The sequence below is a fragment of the Lipophrys pholis genome (assembly GCF_963383615.2).
Source record: "Lipophrys pholis genome assembly, chromosome: 6".
Taxonomy (NCBI): domain Eukaryota; kingdom Metazoa; phylum Chordata; class Actinopteri; order Blenniiformes; family Blenniidae; genus Lipophrys; species Lipophrys pholis.
This window is the reverse complement of record NC_137629.1, coordinates 17,311,805-17,331,698: the sequence shown is the minus strand read 5'-3', so window position 1 is coordinate 17,331,698 and position 19,894 is coordinate 17,311,805. Positions and strand designations below refer to the sequence as shown.

The 19,894-nt window shown below is 41.7% G+C and overlaps 1 protein-coding gene across 1 annotated transcript in view; it reads right to left on the bottom strand.

Moving 5' to 3' along the window:
* Nucleotides 1-19,894, bottom strand: part of aff2 (AF4/FMR2 family, member 2) — a gene marked incomplete at its 5' end in the record, with an annotated part of 172,667 nt that overhangs the window by 57,115 nt on the left and 95,658 nt on the right. Inside the window, 5 exons of the mRNA XM_080466367.1 lie at nt 2,970-3,024; nt 9,227-9,290; nt 11,040-11,076; nt 13,249-13,335; nt 17,447-17,491. Coding sequence (XP_080322493.1) covers nt 2,970-3,024; nt 9,227-9,290; nt 11,040-11,076; nt 13,249-13,335; nt 17,447-17,491 — 288 coding nt within the window. The remainder of the gene's footprint in view (nt 1-2,969; nt 3,025-9,226; nt 9,291-11,039; nt 11,077-13,248; nt 13,336-17,446; nt 17,492-19,894) is intronic.

Here is a 19,894-nt window from a genome sequence, read left to right as displayed (position 1 = left end):
AAAAAAGGAAAATGAACTGTACATATTTCATCCTGTCTATTCATCCCAACACTGAGTGCAATCACACACAGGCCTCTATGATTAAGAAAGCCACTTGCCACAATTGTGAACGCACTCTCACTCTCTGTAATTAACAGATCTACTTCCAGCATAATTACAATAACTAAAAACCACTATAAATGACCTGCCATCATTTATGATTATAATATCCAGCATTGCGGTAATTATACAATCAGAAGGCCGGTTAACAGCGGATGAGAGGAATCGGTATCTTTTCATTAGCTGGAAACATCCCTCGGACTCTTTGATGAGCGCTGATATCTGCGTGCACAGCGGGGGAGGGGGGGGGTCAGCGGCCCGACCCCCACCGGCTGCTTTCAACTCATCTCTGGCATCGTCGGCGTGTGATGACAGTGATTAGAGGACAGAGGGCCACCGTGTCAATTCCCGCGGCTGGAAACAAGACCGGAGAGGAGCGGGACGACCTGGACCGCCGCACACAGGACCACTCTGTCCAGCGGAGACGCCGTGAGCGCAGGGACACGTCAATGGGAGGGTCAAAGGTCGTCCACAACACGGCAGGCTCAGCAGGTACGTCCTCTCAAAGCTTCACACACAATCTCCTCCGACTCATCGTGTTTAATTACAACCATTCAACAACTGGATCAATTCGAAAAGCTATTATTAATTGATGAATTCAATTAGCATTTTAATGATGCATAACAAAACTCAAAGAGGAAAAATAGATCATTACATTTCCATTTATCTGCCTTTAAATGATTAGCCCATAATTACATTTGAAAGTGTTACGAACGGATTCTGACACTGATTTCTGGCCTCTCTCTGCGATAAGTGCTTCCAAATAAATAAAAAAAGAAGCAAAAGGCCTCAGAATTTACTCCTTCGTGCGCCTTGCTCGTTAATTCACGGGACACTTTCCGGCACATTGCAGCGATGATTTAACGCGTACGATCCAGAGACCGTTCGCTCAGGAGCCGTCCTGGAACCATCACAATTAGCTCCCTATTGGAACAGCACACCTCTGACATGTTTCCATTCCTCTAATAATTCCTTCGACTTATCAAGACTGTTTTTTTTTCAGTGTCCCGCAGCAAGATGTCACATCCCGCTCAGCTGGAATCTTCCCACAAGTAGAAGGGGCGGAGGAAACGGGCGGAGGAAACGGTTAGAGTATAATCAGTATAAAGTCATTGAAACGTTTAGGCCCTGTTTACATAACAACGGTGCTGGGAGCCGCTGAAAACACAACTTTTTGAAAACAGCCCACAAAGAGGGAATTTTTTAAATGCTCCAACTCCGTCACCATGGAAACGGAGGATAAAAAGACCTTTTTTTCGAAAACACTGCTACTGTGCATGTGTGAGTAGTTGGACAATAACAACAATGTGTGTCTCCAGAGTGTCATGTCTCCCTGTCCATCCAAGGTAGAACAGGTGGGACGGAGCCTACGTTGTAAAGTGACTTTTTCTTTTTCTTTAAAACCACGGCTACCCAGAAGTTAAGATTTACTTTAACTGCTGTTTGAAGCTGAATCAGCGAATAATCACAGCTAATATGTACACCAATAAAGACAATATCTACCAACGCATGACTGTGATTGAGTTCATTCTAATTTAAAATGTGAACCGAGTTAAAAACCTATTTTCAAATATTAGTTGTTGAAATTTAAAACCTACTTTTTTTGTTGTTGAGATTTTCCAATTTCTATGACTCATTGAATCTTGGCAGGTTAATGTGGCTAATAACACAATATGAAGTGGTTTGATGAACGATGAAAAGAGATTTATTAGTGCTTTTTATAAAGACTTAAATTAACTAATGTCATTTCCATGACATGAGCTGTTAGGGTCAAACTACACGTACTGAACCCAGAAAGTAAGATTTATAGCGGGGGGGGGGGGTCCAACATGACCCACAGGATGACATTGTATTGTGTAAAAATGACAAAGTAGAAAGTAAAATGAAAGGAATATTAGATGGGTGAACCATGGTGCCGAATGCAAACCAAAGAGTGGGACTGGGACTTTAACATGTTGATGTTGATTAAATAATTACAGTAAAAATAAAACAAATACATACATATTTCTATACAAATTCTTTGTTCGATCACTGGACCACATTCAGCGTCGCCGCCATCTTGGATAAGGACCCGCTTCTCCTTGGATGGAATCAGGAAGGAAGGTATTTATAAAATCTAAGTAATGAGACCTGACTGAATACCAAACACATTATCACAAGCTTTGGTTCACTAGTAACAGTAGACCAACAGCACACCTGCTGTTTGTAATAAAACAAATCTAATGAAAATGGGTTATAAATTCAGTCTCTCTAGATTGTTTTCATTGTGTGAAGACCTCCTTTCACCTCTGAAGGAGACATAGGTCCTCATCCAAGATGGCAGCCACGCTGAGACATCAGTTCCAATAGGCAGCTGCAGTCAATGAGGCATATAATTATACGCAGTACATTAAACTAACTTCATTAGAAGTCAATAACGATTTAGAATATTATTTTCATTGTCTCCCCCAATATTCCGAACAGGTTTAGTGGAACTATGATGACCAAATGTTTGGTTTACACGGACTACCTGTCTTTCTGGTTTATATACCAACTGTAGTAACTCTTTGAGTAGCTAACTACCGAACCAAAATCAACATATTTCGCACTTTCTAACATTTCTAAAGCATTTTCTTTCTGTCTGAAAGGATTCTAATCCATCATATTTTTAACAACTGTAACAGGAGGCAGCAGTTGACAAATGTGAGTTTGGAAAAACAAACAAGGATGAGTTATGGCCGAATGCTTGTGAGAACACTGACGACTCGTTTCTGGACAGATTAATGACTCAGTAAGTGTCATATACACACAGACAAATTTACCATAATGTATGTCAGTGGATGAATTACTGCAGGACAGATGGGGGGGGGGGGGTTACAGAGGGAGCTTACCTGTTGTTCAGCCTCTTCCTCATCACTGCTAATCTTCAGGTCATCCTCCAACATCCTGCACAAAGGCAAAAGGACGTGAGTTATTGCGGTTATCATGATGACCCCCCCCCCCCCCCCCCCCCCCCCCCTCCCCATTCATCTCCCGTCTCCTTGCATCAGGTCAGACGTGGCAAAGTCCCATCTAAAATTCCCTTTGAAGAACCTTTCTGGATTAATTACTCTCTGAGCAGCGCTGTGTGAGGGAGCGCACCAAGAAATGGACAAAAAAACAAACAGATGTTTTCGGAGCTTGGAAAGAAACATTTCCAAGAAATTTCCTCCGACGATCTGTGAGCTTCAGCCAAGAAGCTGCTGGAAGAAAACACTCGACTGAGTTCAGATATTTGTCAGGAGTGGTCACTGGTGTTATGAAAAAGGGTTTCACTTGGGAGAAAAAAAACCCGGAGCTGTTGTGGTGGATTTACTTCACATCAAATAATAGTGGTGTATGCATGCTGCGGAAAAGATAAGTTGGAGGGTTTGTGTCCCATCAACTCAGCTTTCGTGAAAACACAATGTTAATAAAACCAAACGATCAAATCGGATTGTGGCGTCATCTCACCGTGCCTGTTTATAGTCACCATGTGGCACGCCGACCGCAGCGGGATCTAATCCAGCCCATTAAGGCACCAAGCAAATAGTGAAAATGAAAAGTTTAACGTTTGAATTTAGAGGTTATTGTGGCTGTATGTTGTCAGTCCGGTCCACTCTAGAAGAAACTGGGCTGAACGTGGCTCCTGAACTAAAGTATGTTTGACACCTCTGCTTGAGCTCTTAACTGAGTGAAACATCAAATGTGGACAAGACATCAATTTTCATTCCTTTTTCCTTCTTGGTTTTCCTTTTTATTTTTAGTCTGTCAGAGGATTCATGACGACGGATGCAGTTGAGGAAGTGAAGGTTTTGCCAGGTTACTTTTCTAGCCAGGAAGTTTTTTTTTTTTTTTGTTTGTTTTTATTGTTTTAGACTTTAGTGTACTAACCTCTGGCAGTTGTAGAGGGTGAGAATGGCACCAGTATTTTATTGAACATTATCCCAGTAATAACATTTCATCACTTCGTTATTTTGGTTTCCGGATCACTCTGAACAACTCTGACTGGATTATTAAACAAGAAAGACATTTTTGACGGTTTCTTTATGTTTTTAACAAGCAGCAGGTGCGAGTCTTGTTCGGCCTTCAGGCGGCATTCCATTCATAAAAATGTATTCATCTATTTCTATTTGAATAATTAAAATATGCTGTTTACGGTTATTGGGTCCATTAAAATTTAAATAGACCAGCTGTGGTATTTAAAAGCTTTTTTTTTTTTTTTAAATGAGGGCTGAGCATGTCAACAAGTTATTAATGCATCTCAACATAAGAATTATACACAAACTCAGGCTGCAGCTCAGCCAATAGGAACATTTTAGGGGCGGGGCTAAGACTGCTGCTGCGTCATCAATGATAAGAGGTGAAGAGAGCAAATTTGAGACTTTTATGCCTGATATTCGACTGAATTTAAGACAACAACCCTTTTCCAAGGCTTATATTTGAAAGAAACTCTATTTTCTTAAGTGAAAATAAGAGAGAAGCATAGAATTAATGAGCTGTTTTTGTAGATACCAGTAGTGGGACCTGGAGCATGATTAACAATGCATCATGGTTGAACTTCTCAGATGTTTCCAGGTCATAGAAATCCATCACACAGTTTGATAACAACATCCATCACCTGTAGATGATTTAGAATGTGAAGTATAAAGTGTCCTGAACTTTAACCAATACGCATTATGAAGGTGGCTCTGAGGTAACTCGGAGCCACTGAAGTGGTTCTCTCAAGCTTTTATAAAATCTGGTGCAAAAACAGCTGCAAATGTAATGAAATGAGATGCAGTTTTTATAAGTTTTAGTTTTTTTTAAACTACTATATAATGAAACTTTGGAAGCCTCGGCCTCATTTTGAAGGTTAAACGTGTTTTGCAGCTCCAGGTAAATTTATTTGGTGGGAAATCACAAAGGTTGCAGACCCCCTGGGCTCGAACAAACTAGTTCTAGTTTTTGGTTTGTTTTTTTAAATACATGATTATAATGTTGATGTTGTAATATTTTTTTCTTTTACTTTGGTGAAGCATCGCTTCGTCCCCAAAACCATTTTTACATTTGGAATTTGAAATTATGTCGAAATAAATTTTGTATTACAACTTGAATATGCACCAGCTTGTACAAGTCAACATTATTTGAAATAAAGTCTCAAAAGGAAGACGATATCTCAGGTACATGTAGGATTTGCTGTGTGCCATATGTGGCACAATAATGGCGCTAAATAATGTATGACAGGCTTTCAAGGAATTCAGTGGGAAGATTGGTTAATTTGGAGACTTTGTTGAGCTGGAAATGGTAAAAGAGATTTTAGATTTTACAAAGAAACATATTTCCACTATCTGGACTCTCTGGGCTTGAATCTGGTGCTTCATAGAGGGTGAAGCTGAGCAGCGACTCTGTAAAGAGAAGACCGCTGTTTAAAACAGTAAACCAATTCTACTTTTTCTTCCATTTCAGTTCTTTTAGAAGAAATGCAAAACACACTACTTTTTAATTATTTAACAATAAAGATTAATTGCAGAAAATCATGCTAAATTGATAGCAATTAAACATTTCCCAAGCAATAGTCAGCGACTATCATAATGACCGTGACATTTTCATTAATTCTCTTGTGTCTTTAACACAATAGAAGTTTTTCCTGCTCTGTTCATGTGTCAACAAACAAACAAACAAACATACAACAAACTGGTGTTGAGCTTGATTCCTGTGCACACGGAGCAGAATCAATAACGTGACCTCCCTTATAGCATCGTCCGCTCCTTACGACACAAATTATTCAGTGTTTATGTGCTGTGCATTGGCAAGTTCCCATGTTTTACTGCTTTATATAAACCCTCCACACAAACTACTGTTATTTTAAGCTGGCACTGCTATTGTTATGACAGGAGAATCCCCTAAAGGGATTTTTACTGCCTCACGAACCACTCTTGTCAGTGCTTGCACCACTAAAACTAAGAGAAATAAATAAATAAATAATAATAATAAAAAAAAACACTCCCCCGGTGTTGTGATGTGTTTTCAGATGGGGCCGTGCGAGCTGTGAATAACTGAAGCACAATAAGAGAAAAGCTTTGCAGATAAGGGGCAACAGTGCAGCGCGCGGCGATGATAGATATGTTTGAATGAATGAATAATGGATTCATATTTTATTTCATAAGAAGGGACAGATGGAGAGAGGGAGATAGTGAGTGAGATGGAGATGATAATGACGGGGATGTGAAGGGGAGAGGGGAAGATGGAGGCTGAATGAAAAGAAAGAGGGAGACGGGAGCGCGGCGGGGAAATGAATAAACTGCGCAGGAGAGACTGAGCATGTACGAGGACAGACGCAGTCGGATATAAATGAGTTATGGACCGGAGCCTCCGCGACACAGCGGAGCGTCACATTTCTACTCGCTGCAGATGCTCGTAATTGCCTTCAGAAAACCGAAAGTGAAGCGCCAGCAGAGCTCCATTACTCGTGGAAGTTTGTCTGAGAGCATGTTAATATTTTCCTGAGCCAAATCAAAGCCGAGCGCAGCTAATGACTAATTGCTCGGCTCTGGAGAAATTTTTCAGCCATCGACTCGGCCCAAAAGAGAAAACCACAATGGACGCATGAGTTTCCAGACTGGCTGGATGAAATGCGACGTTTTCATTGGTGCTGCAGCAGATTTTTAGTAAACTGAAGGCAGCGGGGATCAAGGTGTGGGGACGATCTCCGAGATTCAGGATGTGGTGCAGCAGCAGGGGAAGTCTGAAAGTTCTGGACTTGAAATGAACCGTGCTGCTCCCATCATAACGTGTAGTAACTGAAATGTGGGAAAGGCTTCCCCTAGGGGGCATCATAGAGCTTCAGGGTGCAGCAGCAGATAAAACCTGGGGGGGGGGGGGAGACGCCTTTTCCTAAGTGGATATTTCTAAAAAGTTATCAACTTTTATGTTCAATATTGCTCAGATCGTAATGTGTTACTGTGAGACAGTGGGACTCAAAGTGTAGGACGAGACTCCTCCAGGGGGCGCCAGAGAGCTTCACGATGCAGGAAATCTAAAGTTCTGGGGGGGGGGGCGGGGGACTCTTTTTCCGAACTTCAATTTTTAAAAATGTTCTTGACCTTTCCCTACCGTATAGTTCCGATCATAACTGTTCCAGTTCCTGGCTTCACATCTCGCTTCATCAGCTGCTCCAACATGGAAACACAGTCCAGCTTCCTGCTGGAGGCGCCGAGGGCTCGTGTGTGTTTCAGAGCCAACAACACCGGAACGCTGGCTGCACTACCGGAGAGCTTTACTCACCTCTTCTGCTCCGTTGTCTTGTGACTGAAGCAATAAGGTATGACATGTCCCTCACTCATCGCTTAAATGACCAATCATCAGCCAAGTCCTCCATTGTGTCCTACTGAGGCCTTAAAGCAGAGGGACGACTGCGGGCTGGGTTTTCTCTGATGCTGGACATTGTAAACATCCAACAAAGTATATAGCAATTCGCCCCAAACAGCTCAATTACCCTCAGAATAAAGCGAAGGTGGGCCTTTTCATTACGGAGGACATTTTATTCTTTAGAGCATCACACTGAAGACGGAGTGGAGCCTATCGGCTGCTGTAAAGGAACCATTGTTTGTAACCAATAACTATTATTCCCCCCCCCCCCCCCAAAATAACCAAAGCAGCATTTAGTGTATGTTTGAATCCCAGATCGCGGGGGAAAAAAACCTCGGGGCGTGTATTTATAATCAGCAGAAACAGAGTTTGGAAGGACAGCAAAAAAAAAAAAAAAGTGTAATAAGCCACAAAAAGCAGCAGCGCTTCAGCAGGATTCATCCTAATGGAGATTTAATTAACTATTTACCCACGAACGCAAAGTGGAGGAAATGAGAGTTTACGTGCCGGCTTTGGAACTTTAATCAAACCATCCAGATGAATTAGGTCTAACTCCCGAGACCACCGAGACTCTTTTTCTTAACTTGCAGGATTTTTGCATCATCTACTGGCCATCAAGTCTTTTTTAATTTTCAAAAGCCTGTTTTTACTCTTTGACATCATGCTTACCACATCTCCCATCCCCCCCCCCTTTTTTTAATGAGCTTTTTAATAAAATGCATAAATAATGCATTGAGCTCAGCACTTGAAAACTCTCATTAGAGGAGGAAACACACGAGTTGTCACATCAGGAACATGTTTAACAGATAATATGACGGAGGGAAAGAAAAACAACTCCTCCCAAAACAATAAAGAGAATCGTTCAAACAAAGGGAGAAAAGCAGCCAGTAAAATGTGCGTAAAGACTAAATACTATTAATACAAACACTATTTGATATCTATACAATCTCATTTTCAGCATGTTTTGCCATAATAGTTTGAAACACACTAAATTCTCCATTTTATTCACAAAGCTTCAGTTCTTCTTAGTCAACATGACGACTTTTTTATCGAAGGTCAAAATGACGAGCATCAGGTCTGTTCAGTATCCTGTCACTTCACTTTTTACATTCATGTGCTGAAATAGTGAATTTGCACCTTCTAAATTGGCTCCGGAATGTTGCGAGTTCGATTCCCCGTCTCCACCCCGTCCACTTGTTGAAGTGTCCTTGAGCAAGACACGGAACCCCCCAAAACTGCTCCCAATGGAGGGCGTGAGCGCCTCGCACGGCCGCCGCCTCCTTTGGAGTGTGAATGTGTGTGTGTGTGTGTGTGTGTGTGTGTGTGTGTGTGTGTGTGTGATTCACCAGTGTAAAGCTCTTTGGGGACTCCTCAAGCCGTATAAGTGAAACCTCTTCATCATGAATGTGACTCTGAATAAATACGTTTCCTGAGACGGGGTTTGTCCTCCACGAGGTGTAAACATATTTGCAGATCAGACTATTTCAGCAGGACAGGTGGGTCCTGATTCTGCAGGACCTGGGCCTCTGCACAGCCCGGTGAGTGATGTGATGTGATGTGGAGCGAGCTGCAGCCAGAGATGTTGCAATATGCTCCTGGCTCACGTTAAATTAATGTAGCTGCACTTTCCCGCTCTGATCCACACAATCCTTTTTTTTTTTTCTCCCCTCCTACCACCAGTAAATTTCATCCAAGAGTCAAGTTTAATTTTACCTCCAGGCAGCAGCAGCAGCGAGCATGTGTGTGTGTGTGTGTGTGGAGGGAAAAGAGTGATACTCACGACTTCTGTGGTGCAGTGGGTGGTTTAGCAGCGGCGGGCTTGTTAGCTGATACAGTACATCGCTCTGCAACACAACAGAGGACATCCAATCAGTGTGGCACGCTCTGAAACCAGCCGTCGTCCGGACGCGCGCCGATTAGAGTCTGACAAGGAGCCAAACTCGCATCACTTCGCACTTGTAGCAGAGTCACACTGGAAAACACATCTGACTGCTATTGACTCAGCTTGTCTTTGCTCTGCTTTGGTAACAGGAACTGGAGTGAAAACACACACTGCAAAGGTTCTTGTGCTTTAAATTAAAAACAGATACGGACGGACACCGGGAGGACAGTCGTGTCGACTGAACGCAGTGAGAGGTGAGGCAAACTTGCACTGGGATTCATTCCTCTTGGTCTGTTTCGAATCCAGTGTAAAACGTTTCAAACCTGATTTATGTGTGTAGATCAGTATGTAATATAGAAGAAATACTGAGATATATTTGGCCTTATATTCATTCTAAAGAGATGTTATTAAGGATGAGCTGCATGCTGGCAAGAAGGAAATATCTTTGTGTGTACAGGTTGACTCAACTTCCTTTTTACATTCATAACCTACATTTAGGCACCTTTGTGATTTTTGTTTTGCATTAAACAATTTTTTCTAACTGCTTTTGTTTAAAAAAAGATTTTCAAGTATTTTTGGACCTTTTTTTTTTTTTTTTAAATAAAGCTTAAAATCTAAAAAGTCAAACAAGTGAAGTTGTGCAGAAATAAGGCTAGCAAAGCTAAGTATGGTGAACGTGTTTTAATGCGGTTATTAATAGTAAATTCACAAAAAAATAAAGACTAATGAGTCCTGGTCATTGTTCAGGAGAAAAAGCTGCAGGCGGGAGAATGATTAAACTGAGATTTCTTAAGAACAGATCAAAACACGACAAGCTTGATCTGATGAACAATAAAAACTCAATAAAAACTTTCATTTTACATTTTGCTCATGTTTTCAGTCAGTTCCGGTAAATAATGGAGGTTTTTCTGTGGTACTTTAGCAACTTTCTGTTGTCTTACAGTGACATCTAGTGGTCCAGGATGGTAAGCAGCAGTATAATGGAATAAATAAGTCGCTCTTAATATACATAAGTTGCATGACCAGACAAAACTGGGTTTTTTTGTTTTAGTTTTTAAACAAAGGGACTCATAGTCCAGAAAATACAGTAAGAACATTTCTTATGTGTCGTAAATTAATTGAATGTGTACTTTGTTTTACACTTCAATAACGCAGCTTAAACTTTCTTATCACACACATATAAGTGTTATATATGTTCTATATTGTAATATAAGCCATATGAACAGCAAAATGACAAAAAATAGCCTCTGACTTGTAGTCCAGAAAACACGGTAAAGGTTCATCAGCTTCAAAATGCAAGAGAAAACAGGAACAAGTGATGGTGGATGTGTGGTAGAGATACCTCCATCAGGTGTTCTCTTAAATGCGTTTTGCTCTCCTAAACTGCTGATCAAAGATTGAGTGATCAATATTAATGAAACTGCGCGTGTTGCGACAGGAGCTTTCATCCGTAGGGTGGGCGCCGCGCCGGCGCCGCGCTCGCTTCTTCTTAATCACGTTGGTTTGATTATCGGTGCAGACGAACACGGCGAGATGAAAGTGAAGCTTTTCAGACCATCACCCTCCCGTGGCTACGATTTCAACATCAGCTGCTTTCCCACATCTCCTCTGGGCGCCGTCGCCTTTACGGCCTCCTCGGCGCCAATTATCATACTCTGTGTGTGTGTGTGTGTGTGTGTGTGTGTGTGTGTGTAAACGCTGGGAAACTTACTCTGGGTGCTGTAGCCTGAGGTCACATGCTGCGACTCCTGGAGAGAGGCGGAGGAGGAGAGAGAAAGCCAGAGGGAGACCAGTTGAATGAATAAACCAACAGATGTCATTATTGATTTCACAGCAGCACGAGGATGCCGTTACACAGAAGAAGAAGAAGAAGAAGAAGAACCCCCCCCCCCCCCCCCACACACACACAACACCCCTTCTAATTCATTAACCACCAGGTCAGATTTACCGCCTCTGTGTTTACGTCGCTTCTTCTTTTGATTCCTACAAGTAAAACATCTCCTGCTGCTCCGGTGTGAATATCATCTCCTCTGATCACCACAATAATATGACGATTACTCCACACTATGCACATTACAAGGAGACATAATGGATTTTCAGCGGTACCCCCATATCCTGTCAGGATTTTTTTTCTTCTTCAACTTGAACAGAACTAAATTCAATGAACAAATACAGTTACATCATCTGCATAAGTGTTTGGAATAAATTTAACAAATTGTTATTGATCAAATCCTCCATCGGGACCATATATCGGGCGGTTGGAGTAGAAAAGTGAGTCATATTATTGTTTGCCTTCGGGTTGTTTTTTTTTGGGGGGGGGGGCTAAGCCATTACCTGTAATGTGAACACCACCAAGTTGGAAATGGGGATTTCCCTTCAGGTGTCTCTTTGAGCTTTGAGCTCTTAAAATTCCACTGAGATTTACAAAATACGGAGAGACACTAAAACTACAAGCATTACAAGTCTCTACTCAGTATATTTCTTTTAACTTAAGACAGAAAGGTTCATTTAAACATTCAAGAGTAACGAGGAAGTGGGAAAAGTACAACTGAATGCTGTCAAACTGGAAAACGGGGGACGTTTTCGAGAGTTCACTGACGTGTTGACTTTATCGTTTATATTAACATTGTTTGTCTTTTATCTGCAGGTATTTTTGGATCCAACCTGTTTTCTGTCACGTGAACAAACCAAGTGGGATTTTCTCAGTCCCCCCCCCCCCCCAGATACGTAAAAGCACGAATATGATGATGAAGATTATGCTGATGAAAATATTTCCCAGTCGAATGCCTTTACCTGAGCTATGGAGCATTAAATTACTTTAACCAATAATAAGGCAATTTACATTGCAGTAATTATATCTTATAACATTATACACAAAGTCCTACCGCAGCGTTTACTGTGCAAATATTACCAGCCACGGCGCGGAGTCGGTCACTCAGCACGGAGGTGAATTAAACATGCAACGCTTTAACATTGTGATTTAATTAGCTGTCACTTGTGCCGTTGTGCAGAATGAAGCGACGGTAATCTGAATATATCGCAGCGATCACTGCCGCCGCCCATTTCTGGATCAGACCTAATGAGCGGGCTGAGGATTTCCACTGACAAGACTGCACTTAGTTTTATCGCCTGGCATCAAGCGAGTGTCGGAGTTTAAGTAGAGCTTTTTCAACGGTGTCACATCTTTTTCCACCCTCACTAATTCACACGCAAATTAGGAGAGGAGAAGGGATGATGGCGATTTGAAGGGGGCGCGCCATGCCGGCCTTGGGAAATAACGTGTTTATGGACTGTTGGAGCCCCACAGGAGCAGAACCGCAGCGTCTCGCCAGCTGGGGTTACATGGAGCCAAAGGTAATCTGATTACCTGCAGACCCAAATAAATTTGCACCATATAAGCACTTTTTTTTTTTTTTTGCGCCATCCAATTGAAATTACTGATGGGAGTCGTTAGTGGGTGCTGAAGTCCGGTGTTGGATCCCATCGTGTACGGGTTACTTCCTACAGTCGGAGCTCCACACGGCGGGAGGTGGGTAAAGGTAGCAGGGTAGTCCGGGCCACATAAAATCGTCTCTTCCTGATTATAGTTTGAACCAAGAGGATGTTTCTTTGATGTTGCAGTTTTAATAAAAATTTTAAAAAAAAGAAGCACCACAAGCGTAATCACTGGAGTTAATTCTCTTTTTGATGCTGGAGGGCTTCTGGGTAAAGCCGCTTGTTGGATCCTCTGCGCATGTCGCAAAGCATTATGGGACCGATCTACTGAAATGAATCAGGTCCTATAAAGCGGCGCAGCAATGTTCAGCGTTCATGCAAACAACCTGATCCTCAAATCAAAAAGACTGACAAGACAGTCACCATGTAAGTACGGCTGGTATGGAGGAGCCGAGCAGTGGGACGAACACAAAGAGTCGGCTCACCTTGCTTGGGATGGGAAACTTGGTCTGCTCAGCTTTTCCAGGAGTGTGTATGGCAGTGAGCGGAGGAGGCCAGGAATGGGTCATCTCCTGAACACACACACACACACACACATCAGATTGATGATAAACAGTAGCAGGAGGTGATGCTGTACCTGGTGAATCACAGACTGCTTATGCAACACGCTTGGTGCAGAGGAGTCAGGAGTATAAGCTGAGAGGCTGGTGGGGAGCTGGTGGCCCGACGGGGTTCAGCGTGTGCACGGCAAATTGTTGAATTACCACAAATATAAGCTGACTCCATTCTAACTAAACGGCACAGCAGCAGAGACCGCTTTCAATTATTCTAATCACACGGTCTCCTCAGTCTCAATATGCAAGATAAGGTGTGTGTGTGTGTGTGTGTGTGTGTGTGTGTGTGTGTGTGTGTGTGTGTGTGTGTGTGTGTGTGTGTGTGTGTGTGTGTGTGTGTGTGTGTGTGTGTGTGTGTGTGTGTGTGTATAGTGGTAAATCTGCTTATCAAGCAAAGTGTTAATATGAAAAATTACCAAGAGGTCTTCCACATTTTCCACATGAGCAAACTGTACAGTTTTATTTTATACATACAGTACATACACGCGCACGCGCACGCTCAAACACATGCACTCTCACTCACCCACCCACCCACCCACCCACCCACCCACACACACCCACACACCCACACACCCACACACACACACACACACACACACACACAGCAGGTTGAAGTTGAATTAATTTGTAAATAACATGTCTGTTTAATAACTTATTCATTATAATTGATAAAACCCAACCGACAATATTAATATTAATCATTAGTCATGTACTACATCTTGTCTTTTACACATGTAACACATGTGTAACACACACACACACACACACACACACACACACACACACACACACACACACACACACACACACACACACACACACACACACACACACACACACACACACACACACACACACACACACACACACAAAGGTCACTGGGTCAAAGGCCTTGAATTTCCCATAATGCTTCTCTTCACTCCCTCCAGAGCAGATGACTCACATTCATCAGATGACGCATGCTTTCGTTTGAGCGAGGTGTGTGTGTGTGTGTGTTTGTATGACTCGGTGGAAATATGCTTGTGTTTTTCCTCTGAAATCGTAATGCACTCGGCCTGACGACATACGGCGTGTTGCTAGGAAACCGCTCTCTGACATCATTATGTCCCCTGACAAGAGTTCCCATGCTCTGAAAGACGGGAATCCTGATTACCCCCGTGTGTGTATGTGTGTGTGTGTGTGTGCGCACACCGTTGTACCAATTACACTTTAACACACAGCTCACCAGCTGCACATAATGCCAATTGCATGCCAGATTAATGTAGAAATGGGGAAAGTGTGTGTGTGTGTGTGTGTGTTTTAATACATATGTGAATCATTCAACACACTGAAATAAAATTTGCTCATAGCATAGATATTTATTGCATATTTCCAGGTGAGTGCCAAACTGTCATTTCTTGTAATACCAGTTCATACCACCGGGTGGTGCAAGTCGCGTGAACCTTTAGAACCTTAACCAAAACATTTCCGTCAACTCCAAATGTTTTAGTTTGAATTTACATTTATTTTGATATTTATTCACAAAATGACAACGCTAACATTGAGTCTTAACACGTCACGTTTGTCCGTCCAAAGAAATCCAATGACGAACTGAAACATGCAATCATCACATTTCTAAAGTGCATGCAAACGCTTCAGATCTCATTATTACAATTGATTACTCTAGTTCCACACACTTTTTTGACGCCTTCATCTCTCATGTTAACGCCTTTATTTTGCACAATTTTAAAGAAAACACATCACTCAAAAACTCATTAAACTCATTTACTAAACTCCCCGGCTTTTTTTTTTTTTAATTTATAAGGGTAGAATTGTCAAATAATGTGCACTGAGTGTGTTTTTCCCACAATAAGGACTTGAGTGTATTTTGGTTTCTGCTGAGAAGCTGTTGTTACAAATGTGTGACACTTGTTTGAATCTTTTCAGGAAGCCTTGAGGAGCTTCTATAATGAGTAGTACATGAACACAAAGCGTCTTTTCCTCTGCTTCCTGCGAGTTTTTCAATTCCCTAGAAATCTGAGACTGTCTAAGAGTTTCGCTTATGAGAAATAATCATGAGAAATGTCAGCGATGGCTGTGTGGAAATGAAAGCTAAAGAAAAGTGCTTTAGATGAATGACGGTAAAACAGGCAAGACGTCTTTAAGTTTTATGACCAAAAGAGGTCGTTTTGACATTTTCCAACAAATAAAATTCCTCTGGTTTAAAATGAAGACAACAAAGTTTTCGCCAAGGCATTTTTAGTAGATGCAGCTGTTTTAGCCATTTCTACTGTTTTAGCAGTCATTTTAGCTATTGTGCAGTTTTTTCACACTTGTACAAATTTGAGTAGTTTTGACCTAATTTACCATTTTTCTTTGTTTTAACCATTTTAGGTACTTAAGCCATTTGGACTCATTTTGAAAAAAAATTAAATTTTCTTTTTCTTTTTAATTGTTTAGGCAGTTTTAAAAAAAAACAACCCAAAAAACCCAACTCTAGTGGTTTTAGACATTTTAACAATCATAACCGTTTTATCTATAGAGGCTGATTTTAGCAACTTTTAACTACTTACTACCCTTCTTTGTCTGTTTTGTCTGTTCATTTAAACATGTTTTAGTGATTTTAGCCGTTTTACCTTCAGAAGCCGTTTTTAGCAACTTTAGCATTTTTAGGTACTTTAGCCATTTGAGCTACTTTAGCATCTTCAGCTACTTTAACCATTTTGACTCTTTTAGAATGTTTAGTCATTCTATTTTTTTATACAATGTTTTTTTTTAAAAACCTATAATAGTGAATTTAGCCATTTTATTAATTTTAGCTGTTTTCCCTTTAGAAGCTGTTTATTGCAATTTTAGCATTTTTGGCTACGAGAGCTGCCTTGACTGAAGTGACTCTTTAAGAAGGTCTAGTTGTATTTCTTTTTCTTTGTTAAGGCAGTTTTTGTTTTTTAACCTCTTCTCGTGGTTTTATTCATATTAACAATTTTAGCCTCTTTACCTTTATACGCCGTTTTAAGCAACTTTCTACCTTTTAAGCTAATCTACTTATTCTAGCCCTTTTTATACAGACGTTACAGACCTTTCTGAACACAAGCCTGCTGTACAAATAAATAAAACAAATGATCAAAATGTTTATTTAGACACAATTTTCTTAAAGCCTAAAGAAACCACTACAGAAGAACTAAAGAAGTCGTGGCCTCCTCAGCCCATGCCATTACGCTCTACTATACTATTCCTGCAGAGAAAGGATGTCCACTGGAGTCCGTCTTTTAGGAGTTCGTGCATAAGATCTGAGACACAAAACATCCGAAAGGAGAGCGTTTGAGCCACGATAAACTGGTAGCAGTGAGAGAAATGAAGCTCTGATTCACCCGGGCCGGCAGCGTGGACCCTCTAATCTTTCCACTTGACACGGCTGAGAACCACAGACTGAATTCAATGGAGCACCTATACTATTGACGAAGGCTTTTCATGCAGCTGGCAATAGACGATCTGTCACAGCCTGTTGACCAGATATTGATTTGTGAGAGAGATGGTGTGAGATTCAACAGAGGAGAGGGGAGTCCACAGAAAGCGGTGTGAGAAGGTCCCTGTCTTTATAGCTGGAAAACTCCTGAGTGGAATTGGGGGGGGGGGGCATGGGGAAAAAAATAAAACAGAAAGACAGGAAAGATGGACGACGGTAGAAAAATGTCTAATTTTTGACTGGATTTCTGTACAATGTTGTCCAGCAAAAAACTGAAAACTTGAGTAATCCCTGACCTGAGTGAACTACCCCCGTTTCTACCCCCGGCTCCACCGTTTCCACCTCTTCTCCACCGTTTCCACCTCTTCTCCAACATTTCTACCCCTTGCCCCCATATTTCTACCCCCACTCCCCTATTTCTACCCATGCTTCCCTCGTTTCTCCCTCCTGCCCCTGTTTCTACCCCATCCACCCGTATTTCCTCCCTCAAGCCTCTGGAGGCAGACCGAGGGCTTTGTGAGCAAACAGAAAACAGCTGATAATCAGTGCAATTACTCTGTGTGTGTTTGTGTGTGTGTGTGTGTGTGTGTGTGTGTGTGTGTGTGTGTGTGTGAAGCAACATACCCGCAGAATTTCTTCGACACAGCTGGAGTCGTTTGGTAGGCTGACCTGGAGAAAGCAAAAAAGAGGGAAGTGATTTCAAACCGTATCATCTACAGCATCAACACAATAGAGGTGCAAAGGCAGAGTAAACCCAGAAAACACAGTGTGTGTGTGTGTGTGTGTGTGTGTGTGTGTGTGTGTGTGTGTGTCCACTGTGACACCAGGGGCCCATTTAATCCTCCAAATTCTATGTTTTGTTTTAACAATAGGCACTTCATTCAGAAGAAAATGAACTAGTTGTGGATTCAATTTGAAATATCTGATGAGCCTTTATATATTGTATGCATTTCATTAGAGTTTTCTCTATTACACGTTTATAAGTTGAATTTCTATCATTAAAAGCTATGCACTGACACCATGTTCTCGGTCTCTCCTAACTCAATCTATTGTGAATTAACAGGACTTGAACTCAAATGTGATCAAACCGAGGTTCTTCTTTTGCTCCGCCCACTCTGAAGTTATTATCAACAACACAAATTCAACAGGATCAGATTTTTTGTCCCCGGGGCTGTTTTTTTCTAAGTCAAGACATTGATGGTGCGTTTGATTTACTGTATCTGGATCTGTTTTGCAGTGTTGCCTCTCTGAGTCTTAATTCCGCACACCCACGCTGGGCACTGTAACGTTTGTGTGTAATGACATGTTGGTTGCATTGTCTCCAAGAGATTCCTACGCTGGCTCCTTCTCGTACGTATCATTAGTGGAAGCGTTGGCAGGCGGTTTTATTCCTTGTTGACAAAGCTTAATAGCACACTGATGGATTTTCATCACGTCTGTGTGCAACGACGAAGCTCGCAGGTTTATGGTTTGAGGGACTTTGGTATTTTGGTACTTTTTTGTTTTTGAGACAACGCTTCTTAGATTTGACGCTTGTTTTTAACAAGGTGCTTATGCCTGGTGTGAGGCAGAGCCTTCAAGGCTAAACGCGGAAAACAAAAGTGTTACCAGCTTTTTGGCGTTCAGCCAAGTATCATCACAAACAGTGGAAGGCCACCATTACAATACAGGAACACTCTGCACCCAGAACCACATTTATATAGTGAATCATCGAAGTCTAGTCTAACTGAGTCGAGATCATTGGGAGAACCACCGAGGTCTGAAAAGCAGCACTATATTGACATTACACAACTAACACCATCCCAAAGTGTCACTTGGAACTACAGAAAAACTTCAATTTCAGTGTGTCTATATATCATATTTCTCAGTCATTAGTAACGTGTTCCTCCATAAACACTGTAATCCTCATTTCCCAAAAGGAACACCAATATGAGGATTATGTGCAAGGCAAAGAATCTCATTTCATCACAGGGGTGGTGCTTTTAAACTCAAACTAACAACTTTTTTATCCTAGTTTTGAGGTGAAAAGTAGATATTTCTATTCATTTAAACAATGTTTGATGATTCAGTTTTACATTGTCAGTAGTATTCACTCATTTTTATCTCTGCTGTCAGATCATTCAAGTTATTATCATTACTATTGTTGTTGTTGTTAAAGGGCTTTGGTCATTAGTATCTTCAATTTTTATTTAACTTTTTTTTTTTCCAACACCAGCTCCTGTGTCTCCTCATCACATTATTGTAGGTCTGTGCCACCATGATTCTTCTTCAGACATACAGACCACAGTTTGACTGGTAAACTGAGTTTGACTGGACTAAACAAGTCAAAGTACATGAAAGGTTCAGGCTCATATTTTACACCTCGGACCAGTCAGCTCGTGTTCGTTACCGACCGAGGGGGTCAGAGTTGTTTTCTCCTGTCCAGAGCCGACACCAACAAGCTGCTCGAGCTTCTGATCGTAAAGAAATATGCAGTTTTAGAATGCATATGCTCCGATGTTATATGCGTGGCCTCAAATATACACAAGCTTGTAAGTGATTATAGTTCATCTCGTATTTGACACAAACTAAAGTAACTCAACACAAAGTAACCCGCAGAATATCTTTCTATGGGAGCAACAAAGTGCATCATATCGTGTGTGTACAGACACACTGAGGAACAAGTTGTTCTACTCTGGTTAAGATATTCTTGAATTTTAACTCTAATCGATTCGTAAACACGTGGAGTGAAGGTCAAACGTCTGAGCCACGGTTAGCGTCATACTCCTCATACCGCTCACGAAGTGATGAACGAGCCTCGGGAACGTGGGCTGAGCAGAGTAATGAAGGTACAGAGCCGAGGTATTTCAGTCTGTGTACTCAGAGGAGCGACGGCGGTTTGGCCCGTGTCACTTCATTTCTGCTCCTCGGAGAGAGCGAGAGGCTGCTTGAGCTTAGACGTATAGAAGTGCTGTGATTAACCAGTTCACTGGCTGCACGCCGCTAATCTGTGTTAACATGTGGCCCTGTCAATAAAGTGAACAGGAGTAATCTGTACTGGAGCGACGTGAGAGCAGCCGCCAGCTCAGGCAA